Raw genomic sequence first — 27,229 nt, 5'->3', positions numbered from 1 at the left:
ATACCATCCACACATCCAATCTTAAAATCTTGCTAATTATGTCAGCATGATCTTTAACGCCTTTGCTTTTCCCATGGCTTCTTTTTCTTTCAACATAATTTTGCCTGAAGCGGTCTTGAACTTGTAACTCCAGAACATAAAAAGCAAACTTTAAATAATGGCAATTACATTCATATTGTTCCCAAATAAAAGTTGGCAATCTCTTTCCATAAAGCAGGCAAGCATGAAATTCAAAAATATTTCAAAAATATATGGCTTTGCGTGACAGGAGCTCAGAGAGGATGATGTTGGGAGCCCTGTAAGGTCTGTTCATATGTTGTTTTGGCACCTCCATCATTGACATGCAGAGCAAGATTAGTGACTTCCTTTTTGGAAACTCACACCAGCCACTTCGTTTTAATACGAGGATCGGATTCACAAGGTCTGATTCTGTCCCCCGTGACTCCCAGAGAAAGGGGAAGTAAGTGGCAGCGGGTGGACATTGACTCTGTTGGGTCTACGACTTCCTTGGCAGAGACACCCAGAAAGGGAAAGTGAGCGAGTGAGCTTTCTGATCTTTTGTCTCGAGGGATCGAAATCACTGGATCCCGATCCTCCACTGGCCCTCCCGGAATGAGCAAAACAAACTTCTCCACCTTGATCCCTTCAACTCCCTTGACTCCAGCTCCATTCTCCAAACACTAATGGGTCGGGGATTATGGGATCTAGTCCTAGCACATGTGCCCAGGCTGGGGGGGGGGGGCAAGTGCTTAAACCCTAAAGCAAAGAATAAGGTTCGGATCCCTGGTTTTTCCGAAGGAGGAAGGCGGAGGGAAGATGGAGGGAGAAGAAATACAGTCGGAAATGGGGTGTCTCGTAAAGACACGGTCGCTCTCCGCTGATTTACAACCGGAACCGGTCGGAAGGAAAGAGAAGAGCCATAAGCGACATGGCTCCCTGATCCCGAGGCGTCTCCCCGTATCGACTCTCTATCCTAACAATTAAGTGAACGTGTTGGGTAACACCTCGGAGTCGCGGGTTCGAGCAGCTGTTTGGGGCACCCGGGCAGCCAATAGGAACCACCCTTTCCTGGCAACCAATGGAAGTGACTGTAACATCCCCGAAGTTGGGGGTGGGGAGGACGCGTTCCCTTTTAAACGGAAGGTGGTGGCCCAGAGGGTGTCCTCTTTGCCAAGCCCGCTTCCTCTGCCGAAGGGTCTGCATTTCTCCACCACCATGAATTCTACCCAGGAGGGACGAATTGTGATTATTGGCAGGTAAATCCTTCGATGCACTTGTGTTGCTCCTGCTTCCTGTGCCCAGAAGAAGTAGGACAGTTAAAGCAGGAGAGGCTCAGAAGGTGCTTGACGTTTCCCAGCCCCCACTCCAAGGGGGGGGGGCAGGTAGATGCAATTATAGGTGCAGAATTTAGCAGCCATGAAAAGCCCCACTGGCACAACCTCCATCAGCACTTGTTGCACAGAGCCTTGGAAAAAGCAAATGACTGCTCTTATCCCATGTTTGACCCCTTTACTTGGTAGGTTATCTTGGATCAAGAGATGGTTCCAGGAAAAGGAACAATTATTTTTCCTCCTGTTCCCTCTATCGTTTGGGTGTGCAAAGTATCTTATCGGCCATACCATTTCAAAAGTTCCATAAAGGACAAAAGACAACTTGCGAGAAGCTAATTTGCAATGCGAGGGTCCTTTCTTATCTTTTTGTAAGTTAAATGTAAAGATAAGTCCCACTTTGTCCTTCTGTAGCTTTTCAAATGACATCCAGGGGGTATAATATTGTTTTCTTTTTCTTTTTCGGAATTGCATCGAGTTGGAAAAGTGACAACTTTGTAGCTGAAATGACTTCTATTTTACATAAATCATTATGGGATAAAATTAATTTAGATTGTGCTTCTACAATATTTTTCCGCTGAGTGAAATCTTAAGATGCTGTTGGATTTTATTTGATTGCTGATTTTTCCACCGTAGTTATGATTCAACCGCAGCCCTTCAAATAAAAGGGTATGAACAGTGGTTTCCACAATGGCTTCCCACACTGCAAATTTAGAGGTATTTGGAGCATGTTTATTTTAGATTGTCACATGGTCTTTGGTTCAGATAGCAGTTAAGGTCTACTACATGAAGTCATGCCTCATTCACCAATGGTATGTAGAGTCCAGTAAGGTTTTGCCTAGTTTGCCACAGGTTTTGGGGCAGCAACCAGGAAAGAATTTAAATGTCAGCACTTGAAACGATTCAGTGATCAAGGAGCAAAGCTCAATCACCAGCCCTTTCTGTGTTTAAAATGTTGATTTGTACTACACTGCAGCATTTGCTTAAGATATATGATTAGAAATATGTGATTGCAAATATAGGGAGGAGGTTGGTCTTAATTTTGAATGTTGCGGAATAAAAGAGTGAAGAGCACGTCTGTTTTAATTAAGCTGCAGATAGAATTGTCTGTCCTTCTAACCTGAAATTTAGAATATAAAAACATTATTAACATCATAGAAAAGTTTGGGCTACTGAAGTAGAACTGGAAAAGGTGCTAGCAAAGAGATGCAGAAGACTTTCTTCGCTCTTATCTAATGAACAAGTGGAGTCTAACTCACTTTGCAGGCCAAATATGATAAACCTAATAAAACATGTAATGATTATTTTGTGTAACACATATAACTGAATATTTAATTGGAACTTCAGTACACTGGATTATAAGCCAGCATTGAATGGATTTGGTTGAATTACACCAAAATGTGTTGTGATTGCCAATTTTATTTGTTTCAGTTAACCTTAAACTTTTTTTCTGCTTTAGAATCCGTGCATTGCAATATCTTATTTTCCAGCTTATTTAGCAGTGATTATATTTACTTCCGCATTTTTGTTCTTTTTATATATGTAGCTATCTCATGTAAGATAGAATAACAGAGTTGGAAGGGACCTTGGTGTTCTTGTAGTCCAGTTCCTACTCAAGCAGGAGACCCTATAGTAGAGAGCCTATACCACTTCAGGCAAATGGTTGGTCAATCTGTTTTCCAGTGATGGAATATCCACAGCTTTTGAAGGCAAGTCGTTCCACTGATAAATTGTTCTGTCAGAAAATGTCTCCTTATTTCTAGGTTGGTTCTCCTTGGTTAGACTTAGAATAACAGAGTTGAAAGGGACCTTGTAGTCATCGAGTCCAACCCCCTGCTCAAACAGGAGACCCTATACCATTTCTGGCTGTCCAATCTCTTCTTGAAAGCCTCCAGTGATAAAGCATCAACAACTTCTGAAGGCAAGCTATTCCATTGGTTGATTGTCCTCACTGTCAGAACATTTCTCCTCATCCTTAGGTTTAATCTCCGTGATCAGTTTCCATCCATTGTTCCTTGTTTGGCCTTCAGGTGCTTTGGAAAATAGGTTGCCCTCCTCTTCTCTGGGACAGCCCCTCAAATATTGGAACACAGATATCATGTCACCCCTGATCCTTCTAGACTAGCCATGGCCAGTTCTTGTTACCGTTCTACGTATTTTAGCCTCCAGGCCCCTATATATCTTAGTTGCTCTTCTCTGCCCTCTTTCTAGAGTCTCAATATCTTTTTTATAGTGTGATGACCAAAACTGGATGCAGTATTCTAGGTGTGACCTTATTAAGGCTTTATAGACTGATACTAATACCTCACGTGATCACCTCATGTGATCTTGATTCAATCCCTCTGTTAATGCAATTTAGGATTGCATTGGCTTTTTTGGCTGCTGCCGCATACTACAGGTTCATATTTAATTGACCGTCTACTAGTACTCCATGTTCTCTCTCATAGTTACTGCTATTAAGCCAGGTTTCATCTAATCTTTATTTGTACTTTTGGTTTTTCTTGCCTAAGAGTAAGACTTTATTTTTCTCTACGTTGAATTTCATTTTGTTAGATAGGGCCCAATGTTCAAGTCTGTTGAGATCCATCTGGATCTTGAGCTTCTAGAGTATTGGCCATTTCTGCCAACTTAGTGTCACCTGTAAATTTGATGAGTTCCCCTTCTAGTCATTTATGAAAATGTTGAAGAGTACTGGGCCTAAGACAGAACCTTGTGGTATCCCATTGTTTACTTCCCTCCATGTAGATGTAGTACCGTTAAGGACTACTGGTTGTGTATGGTTTGTCAGCCTGTTACAAATCTATGTGGTAATTATGCTATGTATCCCACTTTTTTCTAGCTTACTAGCTTGTAGTCTACTTGGTTTAATGCCTTACTGAAGTCTAAATATACTATGTATATTTTTTCATATTTATGAAAAGCGAACGTTTTCATTGCACAATATCTTTGATTGATCTTAAAAAGCAGGGTGGCTATCAGATTGACAGGTGAGAGAAGAGGTTTTGCAAATGTTGGAACATGTCACAATCCCAGCTATGTTGCAGAGGTTTCCATGAGAGTGCAAGGAGATCAAAACAAACTGCTATTCCAAGCAAAAGAAAAAGCCCATAATCTAAGCTCCAGCTGTAATTGTTCAACATTGGCTGGAATGTTGGGCACACATGGTTACTCAATTAACCCCCTCCCCTAATCTTTTTTGAGCAGAGTCTAGATAAGTGTCTAGATCAGGGGTATCAAACTCTATTTCATCAAGGGACGCATCAGAGTTGTGTTTGACCTCGGGGAGGCAGGGAGCGTGGCCAGGGTGGGCATGACCAGCTTGATGTCACTCATGGTAGGGGCGCCTATGGTGACCCAAGTGCTCTTCCAGCGAAAACAGACTCCCAATCTCTGTTTTCGGCTGGGAAAGCCTCCTGCAACCCTCTGCCGGCGAAAACGGAGCTTGGGATGGTCGCTCTGCCAGCAAGCTCCATTTTTGATGGCAGAGGCACCGCAGGCCGGTCTTCGCTCTTTCCAGGGAGGCCCCACGGGCCAGATCTAAGCACCCTGTGGGCCATATTCGGCCTGCGGGCCTTGAGTTTGACACCCCTGGTCTAGATAGAGCAATCACAAGGGAGTCTGCCCAGAATCTTCTGAACACAACTTGCTTAATTCCGGTTTCCCCTATTTATCCTCCAATCAGGAAAGCTTACCTGCTGACAAGCAAGGTTTAGGATAGGGAAATCAGTGCTTAGTTTTATCAATCCCTAGAGAGGCCTGTACATAGAGTTTGTTGACTTCAAAGCAATTTAGTCTTTGTTTCTACAGAATCATTCTGCAACAAAGTGGAAATCTTGTCCAATTGATATGCATCTACTGGCACTTATTACAGTGGTTAAAAACATGTTAACCATTTTCTACTTGTTGATGGTGAAATCACAATGTCAGCATATATTCAGTAGCTATGTCCATTAAAACACAGATATTCCGAATACTATATATGCAGTTTAGCTGAGCTTTGAAGCAAGGCTGAAGTTATGTAAATACTCTGTCAAGTTGGCAATTTTATATTCAAGCATTTTTCATTTTAAAATAGATGTTATTTAAAATATTATAGAAGTGATTCAACCATCCTTCTCTAATGTAGCATTCCCTAATGTGTTGGCATTGCAACTCCAAGAACTGTTAACCATGTATGACTGGAAATGGAATGTTAGTGATTTAATTCTTGGTAAATGCTAAAATGAATTATAGTTTTATCATTATGTAAGCAAGACCTTTAACCTTGAACTTGAATATTTATCATACTCCCTTACTATTATAGTAGGGAAGAAATTGGAGAACTTTGATCAATGTTAAACCACAATTTAAAATTCAATGTTAACTATAATGTAAATGTTTAATCCAACACAACAAGTGTGTATTCTCTGTCCCCGAGCACTAGATACATGACCCCAGATGTCACCAGAATGCATGGGGCCAAACATTTCAGACTTTTCTTTTCATTTTTTGCAAACATAACTGAAAGCATAATTTCTCCTATTGGGCTCGTTAAGCGATAACGAAAAAGAATCCTCATATTTTGGCCTGATCAGTCCAAAGATGTCACAACGCTGTCCATGGTTGAGATAGATTTGGAGGGATGAAAAAATTTGCAAGTAAACGATCCCATACCATTGGGAAAAACATATTTTGAAAATCTTAATAAAACAATAGGGAAATTTGTTTGACAGGGAAAGAAAGCAAGAATTAATTTTAAAATGTTACAAGACGCAAGAACCAGAAGAGGGGTTAGACTAGCAAACTGGGAATTATACTACCAGGCAGAAGTGTTAACATGGATGAAAGAATGGATCTTATTGAGAAACACAAAGTTATTGACATTGGAGGGACATGACTTGCAATTGGGTTGGCATGCCTTTTTTATGGTATGGGAAAAATAAGATACATCGTCATGGTCAAAGACATTTTATAAGAAATGTTTTATTATTAGTATTGGAGAAAATTAGAGAAAAACACTACTTGAAGATACCAGTTTGGTTTTCGACCATGGAAGCACTAATACATCTTAATATTATCAATATGGGAAATATTGTTAGATATAAAGATATTTTGTCCCATATAATATATGGGAGCTATTTTATCAATGGTTAGATAATAAATATGAAAGTATTGTATTATAAAGTTAAATAAGTTAAGAAATGTGATAACAATGGATAAGTTACGCTTTAAGTATTAGCATTAAAATAAGAATAGATATATATAATGGATATGGTGGTAAGCTTTAACTATTATGACACAAAAAAATTGAACCCAGACAACATACTGTTCAATGAATGATGAAATGTTTGTATTAAAAGAAAATTTAAAATATATATATAGAAAAAAACCAACACTGTTCATGGCATCTTTTATGATCTTTCAAATCAGAGTATCCACATACTTTGAAAATACAATGACATCACTTCTGACTCATGAAGAACATGAAACAATAGAATTATGTCTGATTATATTATGAATGTTTTAAAATTAAGTTTCAGTTGTCACTCAAGCAATTATCTTAAGCAGTTATATCAGTTAAAAGCCTAGGAAAGTGAATAGTTTCTGCCAGATTAAATAGATAGTCGTCCTGACTTGATAAAAGGCAATTCATATTTTCAATAATTATTTAAAATATCCAAATTATATGCATGCCATATGTGTAGTCCTGAGTGCATAAAGGAGTTTCTTAGTAATAATATTTGTGGGGGGTTTCTCTTCGGTAATGGTTTTGGGCTCTAATTTGCAGAATTAGCCTTTCACAGAATGTCAAAGCATAAGATGATATTGAAATGTGTTTGAATATTAGTCGTTTGGGTTAGTAGTTAGGCTGTTGGTTTGAGCTCCGAGCTTGGTTGCAAACCTTTCATCACCATTCGAGGAGACATCGTCAGTGCATTTCGAGTTGTGCTCGTCTGTCAGAACACAGGTCTTTAAGATGATATTCATGTGTCTCTGGTACAAGACCATTTGCCTAGTGGTGTTTTTTATGTCTATTTCCACATTACTAGTTCAATGTGTCTTCTAGAATCAGCTAACCATTCTTGAACTGATATAAAATCAGTACTGTTATATCAGTATTGTAATATTCCAATGGTGGAATATAATAGTTGAATATAATTTTATTTATTAAATTTATATGTCACCTGTCTTGTTATCCAGTTATAGAAGTTTGGTTTAGCCGGGTGCTTAAGGCATCAGTCGAGAAACCAGGCAACCATGAGTTCTAGTCCCGCCTTAATCATGAAAGCCAGTTAGGTGACTTTGGGTCAGCCATTCATTCTTTCGCTATCTCAGCCCAATCTACTTGAGGTCATTATTGTGGAGAAAATAGAAAAAGGAAGGAGTTTTAGATATGTTTGCGATCTTCAGTTATTTATAAAAATAATAAAGGCAGGATACAAATAAATAAAGAAGAAATAAAGAAGTAACTCTAGAAGTTCCTATAAGTGATGAATGGCTACCTCAGAGCTTGACTGTGAGCGGATCTGTTTGTTACATGTCTGTCCTGTTTTATTTTGTTTTTGAACTTCCACTACTGGATCTGAACAATCAGTTAATATGTGTGAGAAATAATGTGTTTCATATTTAAATTGCTGTTGCCTTCAAGGAAATACTCAAATTGAAAATCTACAACCATTTTCCATCAGTTCTGTTTGACAGTGACCTTGCTAACAACCATAAAAATGGACACTGACCTTTTTTTAAAATTTCTTCCTTAGTGGACTCATTGGGAGCAGCTGGGCCATGGTTTTTTCATCTGGTGGTTTTCAAGTAAAGCTTTATGATACTGTGGAAGCACAGGTTACAAAAAGCTTGAAAAAAATTGGGTAAGTCATCTAACTTCCTCTAAGTCCAGATAAGGTATTGTAAACATTAATGTTTTGATTCTACTTTTCTCCCCAAATCATGTAAAGAATAATGTGAATATTATACCAAAATTAGAAAATCAAAAGCAGGCCCATATGATAAACTATCTGTATAAAATATTTTGCATATCTATCTATATAAAAACAGCTGTGTGTTTGTATGTTCCAGCATAACTCTGGAACGCCTCGAGCAATTTCAACCAAACTTGGCACACAGATTACTTACCCTCTGGAAACAAATACTGTGAGGGGTAAGACACCCCTAACAACTCTCAGGGTGTGTGTTCTGCTAAGATACAGCCTGTTGTGCCTTACAATGGCTTTCACCATACTGCCGTAAAATGGCTTCTACTGTGCAACGCAGTGGAGTCGTCATGGTAATGCCTTCACAGTACTCCACAAGGGGGCTCCCTCAGGGGGAAAAATCCAACATTAGAAATTAAGGTGGTATCACTTTTCTTGACGCTTCTGGGGGCACAGGGAAACATGTGTAACTGATTTAATTGTTGCCAAAATAAGGCTTTTCCTGTCTAGTATAGGATTATGATAAACTCTGGGCAATGCCGGGTTATCAGCTAGTTTAATATAAAAGATTGAGATCCCTCCCTTAATCTGTTGAACTATACAAGAGATACTGAGATGAACTTGGGAGTTTCAAAAATTGTTGGCACATCAAGGATATACTAAGAAATCAAAAAGTTTTTAATTTAAAATATAACGATAATCCAGTTTTAGAAGTCAAAATTTATTTTCCAGTTCCTCAAATGTTTTCTTGTCAAAGCATTAACAATAAGATAAATACCATTTTTTGCCCAAGTAATAACAAAAATTCACCAGAGATTTTTAGATTGGATGTATTCCAGAGTATCTCTTTTTTACATAAAGAATCGAACTCAAATCTTCCAAGTGCACTGAACAATCTTTAATATTTCCCAGCCTTTAACTGGGAAAACAACTACATTTTTACAAAAAAACAAAAACAAAAAACCATGCTCTGTCAAGATATCAAATTATAACATTCTAATTGTCTAATGGGGACACGGTGGCTCAGTGGCTAAGATGCTGAGCTTGTTGATCAGAAGGTTGGCAGTTCAGCGGTTCAAATCCCTAGTGCTGCGTAATGGAATGAGCTCCGGTTACTTGTCCTAGCTTCTGCCAACCTAGCAGTTCGAAAGAATGTGAAAAATGCAAGTAGAAAAATAGGGACCACCTTTGGTGGGAAGGTAACAGCGTTCCGTGCGCCTTTGGCATTTAGTCATGCTGGCCGCATGACCATGGACAATGTCTTTGGACAGCAAAGACATTCTTGCGCTTTGAAACGGAGATGAGCACCGCTCTTTAGAGTCGGGAACGACTAGCACATATGTGCGAAGGGAATCATTACCTTTACATAATTGTCTCCAGTGGTTTTTGAAATAAATAATTTGAATTCACAAAATGTGAATATTAAATGACTTTAACTTAATGAATATACAACAAAAATGTATACTTTTTTTCTTCCCAATTCCTTATCAAACCTGATAATGACATCATTATTTTTAAAACTTTGCTCTTTGGTTGATCAGCCAATAAACTGCAATGTACGTTTTCAGAAATTTCTAAAGCATAACCTTAAATCTCTAAAGCAGAAAGAGATCAAGTTTCAGTTTAACAAAGATTTTGTAGTTGTTAAATTTGAAATTGATCCTTGTATGTTGAAGATGTTGAATTATTACAGAATTATTAAATTCTATAAAACTGAATGATTCAGAATATAGCGAAATTATTGCTAACATGACAAATAATTGATTTCTAAAATGAAAGAACAGCAACATTATTTCTACAATTAAAGATTCTCAGAGTATATAATTATATACTCTTTATATATATATAAAAAAAGTCAGCTTTCAACGATTCAGTGTTCCAGATGAACATGTTAAAACTTATAAGTCCTATAAAATTTCTCAAAGGTTTTTAAATCTTCAAAGAACAGACATTTTTTCAAACAGGAATTTTAGCGTGATCCCCAATTTGCATTAAGATTAACAAGGATCAATTTCAACATTACCTAAGAATCTCAACCAAGAATGAATTGTAAAAAACTGATTTATAATCCTTGTGGCCATGGAGATAAGCTACTTGCACATGATGTCTCTTTTGTATGTACTCCAGTATTATTTGGCATATCATATTCTGAAACAAAATACTCGAGAGAAGTCTCATTTTTTAGAGCAGAGGATTATTAGATGAAAAGGAATGATCTCATTAGCTTCATTGCTGGTGTTTTTGTATACTGTGTTTCCATGAAAATAAGATCCACCCTGAAAATAAGCCCTAGCCTATTTTTAGGGGGTGGATGGGCCTAATATAAGCTCTACCCCAAAAATAAGCCCAAGGAGGTAGGCATGGCCAGCAAAAGAGGCAGTGAGCATCAGGAGGCGACTGTCTGGCAGCGGCTGTAGCTCGCCAGCCCCTTGGCGCAGTGCAGTTAAGTCTGAGTGCGGAGGCATGGGGAGACAGGCAATCTGGATGTACTGTGTGGCTACCTGGATCACGGAAGCTTGTGAGAGGCTTGTGTGGCAGCTGAGGCAGAGGCACAGGGGCGAGGGGAGGCAGATGATCCCAACATCCTGTGCGGGTCCCTGCCCAGCACAGCTGCGGACAAGCCAAGAGACAATGGGACAGAGTGGGTGTAGCATTGGGAATGCTGGCCTCCCCTCCGTGCCTCTCCCTCCGCCTGGCTCCGTTGCGCACTTTTCACCCAGAAGGATACGAAGCTTTGTTTGCTTGTAAATGGGATGCTTTGAAACGGAACGATTTTCAAACCAGCTGTGTTTCCATCAAGTTGTCATACATTTAGCCCACATGACTATCTTGGGAATTAATCTCATGGCCTACTTCATCAGATTCTTTGCTGAAGTGAAATTATATTCACAGCATTCTCACAATCTTATCAAGGAAAATATTCAACTAAAAAATGAGATAGGTTTAGTCTCCCAAGTATCACTGATACATTGATTGGATTGTCCTTTCCCCCTTTTTGAAAATAGGGTAATATTGGCTCTCCTCAAGATGCCTGACATTTGTTGGTTTTCCAAAATTTGTCAACAATTGATACATAAAGGTTAAATCAGATAATCCGTTCCTTTAGTATCCTGGCATATAGATTTAACTTTATTCAAATTCAGTTAATGCTTGACTATGTTTTATTAGTCTTAAGCATCAATCCTACCTCTTTATACAGTTCTTCACAAGTGCCTGGTGAAACGGATATCCTATTTTCACCGAAAAATAATTGAATAATTCCATTTGATTTTACTGTTAATAATCTGTTGTCTTGACTGAATCACTAGAGAGCCAGTTTAGTGTAGTGGTTAAGGTGCTGACCAGTGGTGGGTTCCAGATCCCGTTGCAACCGGTATGGTGCAACAGGACCCGGTGTCCACCACATGAATGCACGCGGCACACACACACAGCACGGGCATGCATCCTTACCTCCTGCGACACCTCGGCAACGCTCCAGCTGGTCAGCGGAGCGTTGCACAGCCGCTGTACGCTGCGTGTGCGGAAGCACCAAACAGCTCAAATATAGGTAAGGAGGGTGAGCGGGCAGGCCCTCCGGTACGCCCGTACCGGGGCGTAGCGCCTGCAACCTACCACTGGTGCTGACCTTAGGAGACTGTTATTTCTACTCTACCTTACGCATGAAAGCTGACTGTGTAAATTTGGGCAGTTCACTCACTCCTAGTACATCCAACTCCATCCCACCTCATAGGATTGAAAAAAGTGCAGAAAAGAGCAACGAAGATGATTAGAGGTCTGGAGGCTAAAACATATGAAGAACAGTTACAGGAACTGGGCTTGGCTAGTCTAGTGAAGAGAAGGACCAGGGGAGACATGACAACAGTGTTCCAATATTTGTGGGGCTGCCACAGAGAGGAAGGGGTCAAGCTATTTTCCAAGGCACCTAAGGCCAGACAAGGAATAATGGGTGAAAACTGATCAAGGAGAGATTTAACTTAGAAATAAGGATAATATTTCTGACAGTGAGAACAATCAACCAATGGGACAGCTTGCCTTCGCAAGTTGTGGGAGCTTCGTCACTGAAGGCTTTCAAGAAGAAATTGGACTGCCAATTTTTTAAAGTGCCCACGCATGCGTGAAACGAATCAGCAGGAATGCCGGTAGGAACCCACCACTGCCCTAAAGTCCTGGCTCTGGATCCCCACCGAGTGTGTGAACCGATTTGTGTTTGGTTGTGTTAGTGATTATGAGAATGATATTTTCTTGGCTGCTATCTATTTTAATGTTTGTATTTCTGTAGTTGTTTTTATTTAATTTAGTTTTGTTCATCACACAGAATTACTTATTGAGATGGGCAGGTGTACAATTTGAATGAATGTATGTATGTATCAGGGGTGGGTTCTGGCAGGCCCTACTGCCGGTTCGCTCGTGTGCACGCTTCACATGCGGGCGCGGAGGTGCAGTGCAATTAAAATTGTTCTGCGCATGCGCAGAACTGATAAACAAGAAAAACAAGATGGCGGCACCACTGGTGCCACAAAAAGACGACCCTACGAGCAAACCGGAAGTGACTTCCAGAGCCTTCAGGAAGGCGAAAAATGGCCTCAAAAGAAAGCCAAAGTCAGCTGGCCAGCACACGCATGCGCGCTGCAGCTGACAAGGCAATGCCTTGTGTGCCCTGAGAAATGGCTCGGTGTACTACCTGTGGCATGCGTACCATAGGTTCGCCATCACAGTTATAGGGTCTCCTGCTTGGGCGGGGGGTTGGATTAGATTACCTATAACAGCGATGGTGAACCTTTTTTGGCTCGTGTGCCATAAGTGGGGGGAGCGCAGGTCGTGTGCGGGCGTGAAGCACCCATAATGCAATGCGTGACCCCCCAGGTGCGCATGCACGCACTACAGGCGCGACCCCCCATTTTCACATGCTTTTTTCGCCCTCCCCAGGCTCCAGAGGCTTTATAGGAGCCTGGGGAGGGTGAAAACAGCCTCCCCCGCCCCCGCGGAGGCGTCAGGGAAGCCTCCGGATGGTCACTGAAGCCTTCAGAGCGCTCAAAACAACCTTCCGGCTCGGAGGATCGTTTGGAGCGCTCCAAAGGCTTCAGGCCTCGTGTGCCCTGACAAATGGTTCCGTGTGCCATCTGTGGCACACGTGCCATAGGTTCGCCATCACTGACCTATAATGTCCCTTCCAACTCTGTTAATCTGTAAAGGATTGTTGTAGGGAAAATAGGAGGAGGAACGGTGTTGGGTACGTTCACCATCTTGAGTTATTTGTAAAAGTAATAAAGGATACAACAAACAAACAAATAAAACTACCTAATTTTTAAACAATTATGCTTCTTATAATTTCTCATAGGCTAGTGCAGTGATTTTTAATTATGCAAATTGAAGAAAAATATGCCTTGAACTTCCTCCGTTTAATCATGCGCTGTTATTTGAAGCAATAAAAACTTTAAATGTAACACTATGCCAGCTGGGTTTAGATCAATTACTGGGAAGCTATAGAACAGTTTATTTCCCTAAAGCTCCCTCCCTCTCTCTTTCCCAAGACTTGTTGTCTCACTAAAGGCTACCTAGTATTAATCTCAACACATTTTGAGAAATTGAGGGCTGCAATGGTTTTCTGTTCTGTTTACAGCTGGAGACAGTATCTTGGAAGTTGTACTTGAACTTGAATAGCAATGCGCTTGAGTGTTGTTGGTTCCTTCAATAAGTTATTAATGCTTTTTTTTTTTATGGGGAGAAAAAAATGCTGTAGTCAAACTAAAAAGAAAATACTTTGTGAACAGATGTTGAAAAACTTGAAATAAACTTGAAGTGGAAAACAAACTTGAAATATAATTTCAATATATTTTAAAATAAATAAGGGATAAGGTTGGTTATGCTGTCACTTACCTTTTCCAGTTACAAATGGTGTTTAGATGTATAAGTCTTCATCTACTGCAGGTATGTTTGAGGGCCATCTGCTGGTCAGTCGTTGCAAATGCTACTATATTTTGCACAAAACAAAACAGGAAAACATTTCCCCATTTTAGGGGAAATAGCAGCAGATTATACTTAGAAAATCTATGCAGAAATAAAAAGGTTCAGATACATGCTGTCTACATGTCTAGAAACTTCAATTACCATCCTCTTTAGATTTTTTTCCCCATCATCAAACACTTGACTTTGACCTCAGCAATTTACTAGTTGGCAATCTGGTATCAAAGTTTACTTCCAGCAGGCATTCCAGTGGATCCCATTGATTGATAATAGGGGGATTCATGCAGATCTATTGGAAAAAAGGGCATTTCTTTTAATAAAGTTTATTTGAAGTTTTAGAGCTTCCAAGGGATTTTTGAAACTGGCTATCATTAGTTATCTCACACTTTCCTCAAGGTTTAAATTTATTTATAAGTATAATCTTTATTGTCATTGTACTTAAATACAACGAAATTGGTTTTCTGTGGTGAGTGGGAATGCTGGAAGTTGTATCCTACACAACTGAGTGATGCTGTGTTGAGAAATGCTGCAGTATAATCTGCCTTATACCTTGTTACATGGAGGTAGCCTTAGTCATCTGCAAAAGTTGGAATTTGATATTAACATCAGAGAAGCATTTAAAGACTGTAACATGTGCTTAAACCCAATGTATCTCTGGAAGTGCTTTTAAGGAATAATCCCAATGTTCACTTTATGTTCCAAATAGTGAACAAATGAAAGAACTCGAAACAGCTGGAATGCTGAAAGGTTCCCTCAAAGCTGACCGACAGATCGCTCTCATTAGCGGTTGCACAGATTTAAAAGAAGCTGTCAAAGATGCCATTTATGTCCAGGTGAGTAGATGATTATCCAGTGGAATTCCCATGAAAGAGACTTTGTGAGTTAATCTACCTTTTGCATATGCTGCAAAACATTGATAACCGTTCCGTTCATTTGAACTGTTTCAGTTAAAGATAGTCCTTGGCTTAATGGAGCCTGCCCAGCATGGCAAATTGTGGTAAATTGTGACGGTCATACAATATAGAATCTTTTACTCAAAATGCAGAAAAGAAAAGTTTAAGCTATTAAACCAAATCAAAGCACAGTCCTAAAGTAGACATATACAGGACCTTGATTGAATAGACGTTTGTCAAATGCATGCTTTTGCCCAAACCGGTAGTGGTTTGGCGGCCTGGGTGTGCCATTCCCCCAAACTGGTTTCCCGGGCAGCGCCATTGGTACTGCTATCTTGTTTTTCAGTTCTGCGCATGCGCAGAACAATTTTAATTGCACTGCACTTGCGCGCCCACGTGTGAAGCGTGCACACGAGCGAACTGGCAGTAGTGCCTGCCAGAACCCACCCCGATACATACATACATACATTCAAAATGTACACCTGCCCATCTCAACAAGTAATTCTGTGTGATGAACAAAACTAAATTAAATAAAAACAACAACAGAAATACAAACATTAAAATAGATAGCAGCCAAGAAAATATCATTCTCATAATCACTAACACAACCAAAAACAAATCCGTTCACACACCCGGGTGATCCAGAGCTAGGACTTTAGGGCAGTGGTGGGTTCCTACCATCATTCCTACTGGTTCACTGAGCGTGTGTGTGCGCGCACTTAAAAAAAAACTTGCCCAGAAAGCAAGTTAAACAGCTGAGGAGCGGCAATTTAATCTGCCGCCCCTGATCAGCTGGGCTTCAGAAGCTAAAATAAAGGTAAGCATAACCCGCAGGTGGGCCAGCCGGCCCACTTTCAAAGCAACAAAGAACCGGTTTGCTCTCTGCTTGGCGGCAGAGCTACCAGTTCAGGAGAACTGGTCCGAACCGTTAGAAACCCACCTCTGCTTTAGGACCTTCTCAAAAGACTAGCATGGTTGGGTCCATCTTTATCTAAACTTTCTATCTAAAAGTCAGCATCGTCCCTCCTGAAATCAGATTGCCTCCAACCGTGCTGGCTCTTTGTAATGCTCTGAAGACCCGGTTTTGTGCCCGAGCCAGATTTGATGTGATAGGACTGTCTCCTGGCATATTTTACATATTGCAAACCACCCTGCATTGTCTATGTGAGACAGGCAGCTATTTAAAAAACAATAGAGAGCTGTGTTGAGGACATGTGCCGCTAGAGGGGGCAATGTGCTAAAGGTATTCAGAAAATGATTGCAAGGTTATTCAACAAGTGGCAATTCTCATTTGCTTTTGGAATACTTCTTAGGCTTAGAACCAAGGCTTAATTTTAAAACGTGTTCAATGTAATCAGTGCTGGGTGTACCCGTGTCTGCCGGGAGCACCAGGTACCGTTCCAGTACGGTGCTCCAGAGGGCCTGCCCGCCCGTGCTCCTTACCAGTATTTGAAGTTTTTGGGGCTTCCGCGCAGACGCACGGCGTGCATGGCATAGAGAGAGATAGGGAGAGGGAGGGAGGGAGAGAGAGAGAGAGAGAGAGAGAGAGAGATTTCTATACCATAGCAAAATATCTTGATTTTATACAGTCTTCTCTTTCCTTCCCCCTTCTTTTCATAAAGGCACCATGCATATGTCCAAGTTACTTATTTTGCTGCCTTTCCCATCTTCCAGGATTTTTTTTTTCTATTTCCCAGTCAGGTATCTAGTTCTGGGATTCCCTAGAGATTTCTCATTTAAATCCTAAGCAGACCCAATGCTGGTTATGTTCTCAGTTCAGGCAATGTTGACCAGTACTACCACCTGCTAAATCTCTTTTTGGTTTACTTGGCTTTTTAAACAATGGGAGCAGTTACCGTATTTTTCGCCCTATAAGATGCTCCGGAATATAAGACGCACCCAACTTTAAAGGAGGAAAATCTAGAAAAAAAAGATTTTTGGGCTCAATTGCCACTCAATTTTGGGCTCAATTGTGGTCATAAGTTTTCTTTCTTTGTTTGTTTCTTTCATCTCTCTCTCCCACTTTCTTTTTTTTTCTTTTCTTTTTTCATTCTTTCTACCTTTCTTTCTCTTTCTCTCTCTTTCTGTTTCTCTGTGTGTCTGTCTGTCTCTCTCTCTCTCTCTGTGTAGCTCTTTGTCTCTCTCTCCCTCCCCCCTCTCTGTCTCTCTCTGTCATTCTTTCTGTGTGTCTGTCTGTCTGTCTCTGTATCTCTGTCTCTCTCTCTCCTCCCTCCTCCATCTGTCACTCTGTATGTGTGTGTGTGTCTGTCTGTCTCTCACTCTCCCTCCCTCCCTCTCTCTCTCTCTCTGTGTTTCTCTCTCCTCCCTTCCTCTCTGTCTGTCACTCTGTGTGTACGTGTGTGTGTCTGTCTGTCTGTCACTCACTCAATCACTCACTCTGTGTGTGTGTGTGTGTCTCTCTCTCTCTCTGTGTGTGTCTCTGTCTGTCTGTCCCTCTCTCCGTCCCAACTGGAGAACAACCTTTTCTGTCCCCTTACCAGCCCATCTGGGAAGATGAGGAACGCGAGGGGGATCCCTCCCCCCCCCCGCAGATGGGCTCCGAGCCAGAGTGGGGTGGGGGATCCTCCCTTTCCCCCTCTCAGAGATCTTTTGGGAAGTGAAAGAGCTGAGAGAGGGGAAAGCCTCCCATTGAAAACAGCGCTGAGTGAGGTGGGGAATCCTCCCTTTCCCCCTCTCAGAGATCTTTTGGGAAGTGAAAGAGCTGAGAGGGGGAAAAGCCTCCCATTGAAAACAGCGCTGAGTGGGGTGGGGAATCCTTGCTTTCCTCCTCTCAGGGATCTTTTGGGAAGGAAAAAGTGAGGTGGGGAATCCTCCCATTGAAAACAGCGCTGAGTGGGGTGGGGAATCCTTGCTTTCCTCCTCTCAGGGATCTTTTGGGAAGGAAAAAGTGAGGTGGGGAATCCTCCCATTGAAAACAGCGCTGAGTGGGGTGTGGAATCCTTGCTTTCCTCCTCTCAGGGATCTTTTGGGAAGGAAAAAGTGAGGTAGGGAATCCTCCCATTGAAAACAGCACTGAGTGGGGTGGGGAATCCTCCAGTTCCTCCTCTCGGGGATCTTTTGCTAAGGGAGGCTTCTCAAAATGGGAGGCCCCCATCTCTTTGCACCCTTCAATCCGTCTCTCTCTCCCTCTGAAGTCCCCCAATGGCTCAGCCTGAAAAACTGGGAAAGAGGAAAAGGAGGAGGAAGGAAAGGGGGGAGAGAAAGGGGGGGGGGAAGGAAGAGAGAGAATCTCTCCCTTAAAGATCGCCTGCTTAAAGATCCTGCTTAAAAAGAAGCCCCGATGCAAAAAAATGCCATGTACTTTCGAGTGAGTTACAGGGGCGGAGCTTCCAGGTTCATTGACCAACCAGCAGAAACCCACCACTGCCCAGGTGGCTACATTCCGGCCTATAAGACGCAACCAGATTTTCACCCTCTTTTTTGGAGTAAAAAAGTGCGTCTTATAGGGCGAAAAATACGGTAACTTCTGGTACAAACCAGTTAAACCTACTCCGTTTTACTATCAGTGTGATGTAAAAACTTGGCCTTAATGTCTTTGATTGAAATGAATAGGATTTCATGGGGAAAAAATGACAAAATCATTCGGTGATCCATCCAATGGACTACTGCAGTAATCCAACAGGAACCAATGAAATAAAGAATGACTGTATTTTTTGGAGTAAAAGATGCACCTTCCCCCCCCCAAAAAAGAGGGTGAAAATTTGGATGCATTTTATACACCGAATGTAGCCCCACGCACGCCCACCAGAGGCCAAAAACGGGAGGCATGGAGGCAGCAATAGTCTCTGGCAATCGCTGCAGCCTGGAACAGCTGATTGGAGGTATTCTGGCAGTCCGATCTACCTGCTAATCAGCTGTGCTGAATCAGGCTGCAATAAGTGTTGAAGCTGACCTAGCTGGTCAGAGTTTGCAGCAGCAATCACATTCAGAAATCCTACACAAGTAACTGATTCAGCAGGATTTTTTTTTTCTTCTTATTTTCCTCCCAAAAATTAAGGTGCGTCTTAGATTCCGGAGCATCTTATACTCCAAAAATACAGTATGCTATTTATGTTTCTGTAATAAGAAACCAACGGATCCTATGGACAGTCATTAAATGAGACACATTTCTGAAGTTCTGATATATTTTAGGTCAACGTCTCCTCTCTGGTCCCTTCCTATAGCTACCCTCATCCCCAGAATTAATTCTGGCCAAACTGCCTAGCTAGGATGGGGACTCTAATCTCAAAACATCTATGGTTGCTCTTTGTTGAGGAGGGCTACCATAGATATGCTTTTTGATGGTTAGCTGAAGAAGAATCAAATTCCCAATTTTCTCCTTAATCATTATATCTACATTGTACTCAGCAGTTGTCAGCTATGTTGCATTTTGGTATATTTATTAAAGTTTTATTGGAAGGATTCATTCTTTATTAACGAATGATTCCTTCTCCAGGTAGTTATATTTCTTTAACTTGCACTTTAAAGCTCTCTCCAGCATTCACTACATGTGGATGTAGCAAATGAATCCTGTCTCTTGCACATTTGACATTAGGCTCACATTCCTATATCAGTACGCTGTGTGCAGCATTGTCAAGCTCCTGTGACATGGGGGAAAGACATTACAATAGTGCAAAAATCTCTTTAAAGACTGAGAATCACTATTTGGTAATAATTTGTGCTGAATATCTTGAACACGAATATCTTGCTTCCTTCCCCCCCCTTTCAGTGAGAGGCTAGATTCACAAACCACATGAAGCTGACATTGGATTGTGATTTGCTAAACAAGCCAGTTGGCTGGATTTATTTATAGACTAGCTGATAATCCGGTGTTGCCCGGGTATTTATAGACATCGAAGTGTTTGTCTGACAGGGAGCCATTGAGAGGGGTTCCCCTACTCCCATGCCCATCATCCCTGTCCTCTCCCTTCCTCCTCCCATGTGCTCCTCTTTCCCTTCCTGTCTTCGATCCTGGCACTTTGCCCCAAATCCATCAAGGGCTTCACCATTGGTCCACTGGAGTGTGAATATCTCGGCTGGCTTTCCAGAGGAAGCTGCTAAGGAACTGACATCACAAGCAATTGCCTCTCTAGGATGCCCCACTCGCTCTCCTTGACAGCCTAGGCTCTCCCTTCCCCCTCCCATGACATCACAAACAATTGGCGCTCTAGGACGCCGCACTTGCTCTCCTTAATGGCCCAGAGTTATGCTGGAACACACACACACAGACACACACACAGACCTTCCAGGGGTGTCTTACTTACCCCCTCTCCCATTATTTGTTTCCAGAGAATAAGTCATGAAAACCAAAGAATAGAAAATCTCAACTTCAATAAAAGAAATTCTGTAGAATTATTACACACAACAGAGGGGAAAAAATCTTCAGAGTATAAATAAGGTTAAAGAATATGTATTTAAAGAGTTACTTTAGAATCCCATGGAAAAATTTACACTTCAGGCTGTGACCTTTCCCTCATTACCCCTTAAAGATTAAACCCTTAAAATCAAGGTAATTGTGTGCCAGAGAGAACCCCGAGTAAATATCTTGCATGCAGTATTTGTCTCTGGCTTCTGCAAAGCAGACAATTAGAGCCAATAAAACAAACCATGTGCTACTTGGAAGACAAAGAATGAAATAATCCACAAGATCACCAGCCAGTTTGAATAAGATAAAATTTCTTTATAACTTGGATGAAAAATAATGCCACATCCCAAAAAGCAGTGTACTTCAGCACAGTAATACCCAGGTAGATTTTATAAGATAATACATATGTCTTTGTTATTTTTAAGGAAACATTGATGATTCAACAGGTGCCGTTGGCTTCATTACATTTGGCCAATATATTTTCTTTATAAAATCGGGGTTCTTCAAAACTCATGACTTCCGAAAAATTTGAAAATACTTTTTCTAAATACATTCTAGTTGTCTAAAAAAAAAGAAGTTATCCATTGGAACTGTGATTTTTAATCAGCAGTTGCTATTTCTATGGAGAGAAAAGTATAGAATAATATTTTTAAAATATCATTTAATCGTAAACAAATTTATTTTTTATTCTAGACAATAAAACAGTTTTAGTATTACAGTTCCCAGTTTGTCACTCTGGCTAAAGTTTTGCTACTAAACTTCAATTTTTCTGTAGTTTTACAAAAGTAAATTTGGCAATTATGACCATCACCACTAAAACAAAGATTAAATCTCATGTAATAATCATGTTTCATGTTTATTGTCTGGGGAACAATGCATTTTTTTAAAAAAAATCTTATTACTACTAGAGTATATTATATATTTCTCCAATTTCCTCCAAAATATTCAACTGAGATAAGTGATTTATGTATTCCCTAGTTTGGAAATCTTGATTAATTCGTTTTAAAGAATTGTTTTATCTATAGATTATTTTTACATTCAGTTCCTGGTAAATGGCTGAAATGCTATAAAAGAATTCTCAGCAAACTTAGCAGATGTAAATCTCTTCCCATACTTTCTGTTAAAAGAACTTAATTTAATGTAATCATTTTGTGTAATATTTAATTATTTTTTAAAATTATGTGAATATACACCATATAGATTGTACCTTTATTTGAAATCAAATTGGAATACTTAGTTGATATCAAGTTGTGACAACTCTTACACAGAATATATTAAGAAGAAACATGTGTCCAATCAATAATCAATAGTTTTCTATTCTCTTAGCCTTTGCATTGCTTTTGAACCAGTTTGGAATGGAGTTAAGTGTACCTAAAATAAATTTTAACCTTTGGTTAAAATTGGTTAAAACCTTTTCCTTTTAATAAGACATTTTGAACAACTACTCAGATGAGATCCAGTATATATCTAAAAACTACAGCCGGTAAAATTATTTTGATGGGTACTTCACAAAAAGTATTTGTGAAGACCAAAACAAATCCATTTAGGTTAGACCTATCTGGGTGGGTGCATGTATGAAAAATAATTCAGAGCCCTGCAACTTTCATTGTGGTTTTTAGAATCATGGTATATTTATGACTTTGGTATATGATTTGTTCTAAATTGCATACTTTTTCATAATAAAGTGGCTGTATATAGAGTTTTAATATAGAAGTGAAAGACCAATAATTTCCACAGCTATTGTTACAAGAATCAATATGTCCTAATTAGGAATGTTACAAGGAATGTTTTAGCAAGATTCTGTTAAAATTGAAAGGTTGCTACTGACAGGATCCCTACTGACATTTTAGAGGTCAGTTAGAGCTCTGAAGACGTGGTGGCTCAGTGGCTAAGATGCTGAGCTTGTCAATCAGAAGGTTGGCAGTTAAGCAATTCAAATCCCTAGTGCCGCGTAATGGAGTGAGCTCCGGTTACTTGTCCCAGCTTCTGCCAACCTAGCAGTTCAAAAGCATGTAAAAAATGCAAGTAGAAAAATAGGAACCACCTTTGGTGGGAAGGTAATAGCGTTCCGTGCACCTTTGGCATTTAGTCATGCTGGCCACATGACCACAGAGACATCTTTGGACAGCGCTGGCTCTTCGGCTTTGAAACGGAGATGAGCACACACACACCCCCCAGAGTCAGGAACAACTAGAACATATGTGTGAGGGGACCTTTACCTTTAGAGCTCTGAAATGAAGGGTTTCTGTACAAAGGAGAAATATAATCCTTGTCAGTACAGAAATGGGCAAGACTCTATTAGAGTCCCATAAAGTTACCCTTGTGAGGATCCAGCTGTTAAAACTGTGCCTTTTCCATTTGTGAATAGGTTTTACAGTTTTGTAACTTTTAATGCATTATGCATCCCATGATTAACAGCAGATTAGAACTTAATTGAGTTCTTCAGCGAGTCAGTCTCACAAAAGAACATAAAACCATCCCTGAGGACAAGGACTTCTATTCCAGTCAGTCCAACAAATTGAATACAATCGTCTTTCCAACAGAGACATTCTTTGCAAATGCTGCTCCTGTTCAGTGACTTTGCATAATTTTTGTCGGTTTGAATTTCTGAGAATATTCAGCTTCCCCTGAGTGATTATCGCCAGATCTGGCGATAATGGCTTTGGGTTTCAGGTGGAGAATTTCATAAAAACACTACTCAATGCTACTCTTTTATTCGTGTGTACAAATATCCTCCCAGCTCTCCAACCCTGTGTCTTTGTTACAGAAGTGTTTGAAAGTAATATTTCCTTTGCAGAATGATCCAGCAATTAGGAGAAAAGCAAAGGTTTTTGTTTCAAAAGTAACAGGATGTATTACAATATGTCAACAACACTAGTGAAATAAATTACAGGACAAACTAATAAACATTTTGAAGCACTGCATAGCTTGTGTTCCAAAAGCATCTAATTGTATTGAAATATTTGTCAAAGGCTCCCGTTATACATTTTAATATACCTATTTTGTATTCTAGGAGTGTATTCCTGAGAATGTAGAACTGAAAAAGAAGATTTTTTCTCAGTTAGATCTGATAGTCAATAATGATACTATTCTGGCTAGTTCAACCTCGACTCTGTTGCCTACAAAATTATTCACTGGACTGAAGCATGTGAAGCAGTGTATAGTTGCGCATCCTGTAAGTATCTCAAGGTATTTTGGAGATATGTTTTTTAAGCCTAAATGGGAAGTCAAAGGAAAGAGATTTATATATCTTTCATGAAATTTTTGCATGTGACATGGGAAATTTTCAAGAGGCTGTCATTCTGAAATGCAAAAAGTGAAGCCTCACATTAAATATGTGGTGACAACAGTTTTACAAACTGCCCTGGAGATATGATCAAAGAATAGAATAAGAATAGAATAGAATAGAATAGAATTCTTTATTGGCCAAGCATGAGTGGACGCACAAGGAATTTGTCTTTGGTGCATATGCTCTCAGTGTACATAAAGAAAAACAAAATAGAATACATTCATCAAGAATCATAAGATACAACACTTAGTGTAAGTCATAGTTTACTAATAAGCAATCAAATTATACTAGGAAACAAAACAATATACATTTTAAAGATAAAAGCAATATGGTTATAGTCATAAGTGGGAAGAGATAGGTACTAGGAAGGAATAATAGTAGTATTATTTACTATTATTTAATAAATTTAATTATTTAAAAGAATGGCACCCAACTGAATTATAATAAGCATAGAGAGCAGCAACATTGTCATGAGGAACGTTTAACATTTGATTAAAGTTTGTTAAAATAATTGTCAGAATGCATCATGGAGATTCACCCTGTAGTCTGCTTCGTTGTCCTTTATATTCATCTTAATACACTAGGCTTCGGGGAGCCAGATTCTGATGAGGATAAGATGATTTTGTTATGATCAGATCATGTTGCCCTTTGGCTTTAAAATTACTGTAGAGTTGTAGAGTGTTTGCCCAAAAATAAGACAGGATTTTATTTTCTTTTTCCCCATGAAATATGGCCTTGGGCTTATTATAGGGGAAGGCTTATTATTTTCTGGGGCAGGTGAGAAGCAAGGCGCACCTTTTACCTTTCCAGCTTTGTTGCGTTCCTCACCATTGTGCTCAGGGAAGTGGCTGGTTAAAAAAAACCTTCTTGCGAGTTCAATCAAACTTCTTGAAGTCACAAGAAATGGTTTTTTTACCAGGGGCTTCCCTGAACACAATGGCGAGGAACAGGATGAAGCTGGAAAGGTAAGAGGTGTGCCTGGCCCAAAACCACCCATCTCGCCCCAATGGTAAAGGCAGCCTGCCTGGTTCCCTTCCCCGCCATCCCTTTAGCGAGGGGTGGCAGGTGGGGGTGGGAGAAGCGAGGCGCACCTCTTACCTTTCCAGGTCCGTTGCATTCCTCACCCATTGAATCCCCTTGTAAAAAAACCTCACGAGTTTACCATTGGGGTGGGCAGTGTTTTTTGCGCGAGAATGAACAGGTGGGAGGGGGTGATCGTGTTGCTAGCCTGCCGTTGCTTTTGCGGCAGGCTCTTTTTGCGTGGGAGGGAAGGGCGGGAGGTGGAAGCACTTTGCTTTGCCTGCCGCTGTTTCTGCAGCGATCCCTCTTTTTGCCCCGCAAGCTGTACCGGTACAGTGGTAATAGTGGGGACCGGTTGCTCATGCGCTTAAATAGTTGGGGGCGGGCTTATTTTCAGGGGAGGGCTTATTATGGCGCATGCTCTGAAAAGCCCGATTGGGCTTATTAGCCTGGCATGTCTTATTTCGGGGAAACACGGTATTAACACTCACTCTCTCTCTCTCTCTCTCTCTCTCTCTCTCCCTCCCTCCCTCCCTCCCTCCCTCCCTCCCTCCCTCCCTCCCCTCTCTCAATGGTGGTGTTAAGGTAAATCCACCATATTATGTGCCACTTGTTGAATTAGTTCCTCATCCAGAAACAGATCCTTCTACAATGGAGAAAACCTACGCTTTGATGAAGAATGTAGGACAATCACCAGTTAAATTAACAAGAGAGATAGATGGGTTTATTCTGAACCGACTTCAGTATGCTATTATTAGTGAAACATGGAGACTTGTTGGGGTATGTATGATCTCTATTCTCCTCCTGACTTCTTCAGTCTACAATAGATGACTTAAAATCTGGCATACATATTACATTGAGTTTGGGTTTGTTTAACTGGATTTGTTGAATAAGACACCATTGGCATTGTATGTAAAGCATTAAGCCATAAATAATAGTTTACAAAGAATGACTGGGTCCATCGATTACACTAAATCACTATTCAATAAAACCACATCATGGCTTAGTATGATATGCAGACCTAGTCTTATAGTATAACCTTATACATAGTTATTCAAAAATATGTGGAACTTAACTACAAGCTAAGTATAATATTGCAGTTAGAAATAAATCTTATGGAACTCATTAAGACATCCAACAGGAGTTTCATTGATCTAGTGATTGATCAATAAGATTGATTAATAGATAGGATTGTACTATATATTTTAATAGTTTTCTATATGTTGCCTTTGAGCTTTGTCAGGTAGAAGTGTTGGAAAGTCTAGACCCACAGCTGGGGACAATACATAGTTATTCTTTGCTAATCTGGAACAGGCTAGCTAGTGTGAGATCAGGCTAGTTACTGATAAGGGACCACCATATGCTGTGAACATTGGATCTAATGTTACTTTTCCTGTATAACCAAGTTTGTGGAGTGGAGGGAAGAATTTATCAAGAGAGAACTGGTGGCAAAAATAAACACATTACTCATTAAACATAAATTCAGTAATACTTGGATTTGGTCCATCATGTAGTAGAGAAGTTACTATTTCAACTCCATCTTTTTATAAACATAATATAATCCTGCATTAAATATAATAAAAGTAAAGTACAACTAATGGCTAACATGTCTAATGAGTCAAAGTAATATTCATTTCATAATATAGCAGCTTTAAGTTTTTTTTTCATATTCATCTTCTGTTGACATAATGGCAAGAAGTTTGATTCTGTAGTTAACCTGCTAAAACTAAAACATGGAAAGAAACAAATATGTTTTAAACATGAAAATGAAAACATTAGGGAAAAAATCCAAAGTTCCTAATCTTTTAAATTGTTACTCAGTTGAGGTTTCTTATTTTATGTGAATTTCAAAGGGCATTTTCAAATATTTGTGCAAGAGCTAATTATATTCCATGTTGCTTGAGTAATCTATTTCGCTACCTGTTTATAAATATGCTATATGTATGTTCCAATTTCTTGTTTTGTCACATTGCAGTTTTGAAGAGATTCTTTTAGCAAGTGTCATGTCTCAAAGGATTGGTTTAATTATATTGGTAACTTTCCACTTTGGGCTTGGCCTGTTTCAAGTAAAATTGACTTTCAAATGTCCAGCATGCTAATGAGATTAGGACTGTAGGACATTAAATACTCTCAGAAGAATAGAAAACGGAAAGCAGAATTTTAGCCTTATCGGTTAAATTTGAAATCAAATTAAAGTCACAAATTGGTGAAGAACCCTTTAAAGCATGGCCATTCATAACTGAGTACTTATAAACAGATTGTGATAATAGTTATACTGTTCAGAAACAATTGCTCATGAGTGAACTCCAATAGGTTCTTTTTTACCAGAAGACTTGTTCCTGATTTTGGAACATTTTCAGATCTGAATAATTTCAATAGTATACTTTATTGTCATTGCACCTCGTACAACGAAATCAAATGCCATCTTCAGTGTACATCATACATAAGAAAACTATAAA

General features: G+C 39.9%; 1 protein-coding gene across 1 annotated transcript in view; it reads left to right on the top strand.

Moving 5' to 3' along the window:
- The first annotated feature begins 1,097 nt into the window (after positions 1–1,097).
- The window catches only part of CRYL1 (crystallin lambda 1), a 45,419-nt gene continuing 19,287 nt past the window's right edge, over positions 1,098–27,229 (top strand). The window contains exons 1-5 of the mRNA XM_081950186.1: positions 1,098–1,256; positions 8,069–8,176; positions 14,910–15,036; positions 23,475–23,636; positions 25,356–25,550. Of these exons, the coding sequence (XP_081806312.1) occupies positions 1,216–1,256; positions 8,069–8,176; positions 14,910–15,036; positions 23,475–23,636; positions 25,356–25,550 (633 nt within the window). The 5' untranslated portion in view covers positions 1,098–1,215. The remainder of the gene's footprint in view (positions 1,257–8,068; positions 8,177–14,909; positions 15,037–23,474; positions 23,637–25,355; positions 25,551–27,229) is intronic.

The sequence above is a fragment of the Natrix helvetica genome (assembly GCF_964273705.1).
Source record: "Natrix helvetica genome assembly, chromosome: 4".
Lineage (NCBI taxonomy): Eukaryota > Metazoa > Chordata > Lepidosauria > Squamata > Natricidae > Natrix > Natrix helvetica.
Note: the sequence above shows the minus strand (reverse complement) of the source record. Positions and strands in the feature narration are given on the sequence as shown.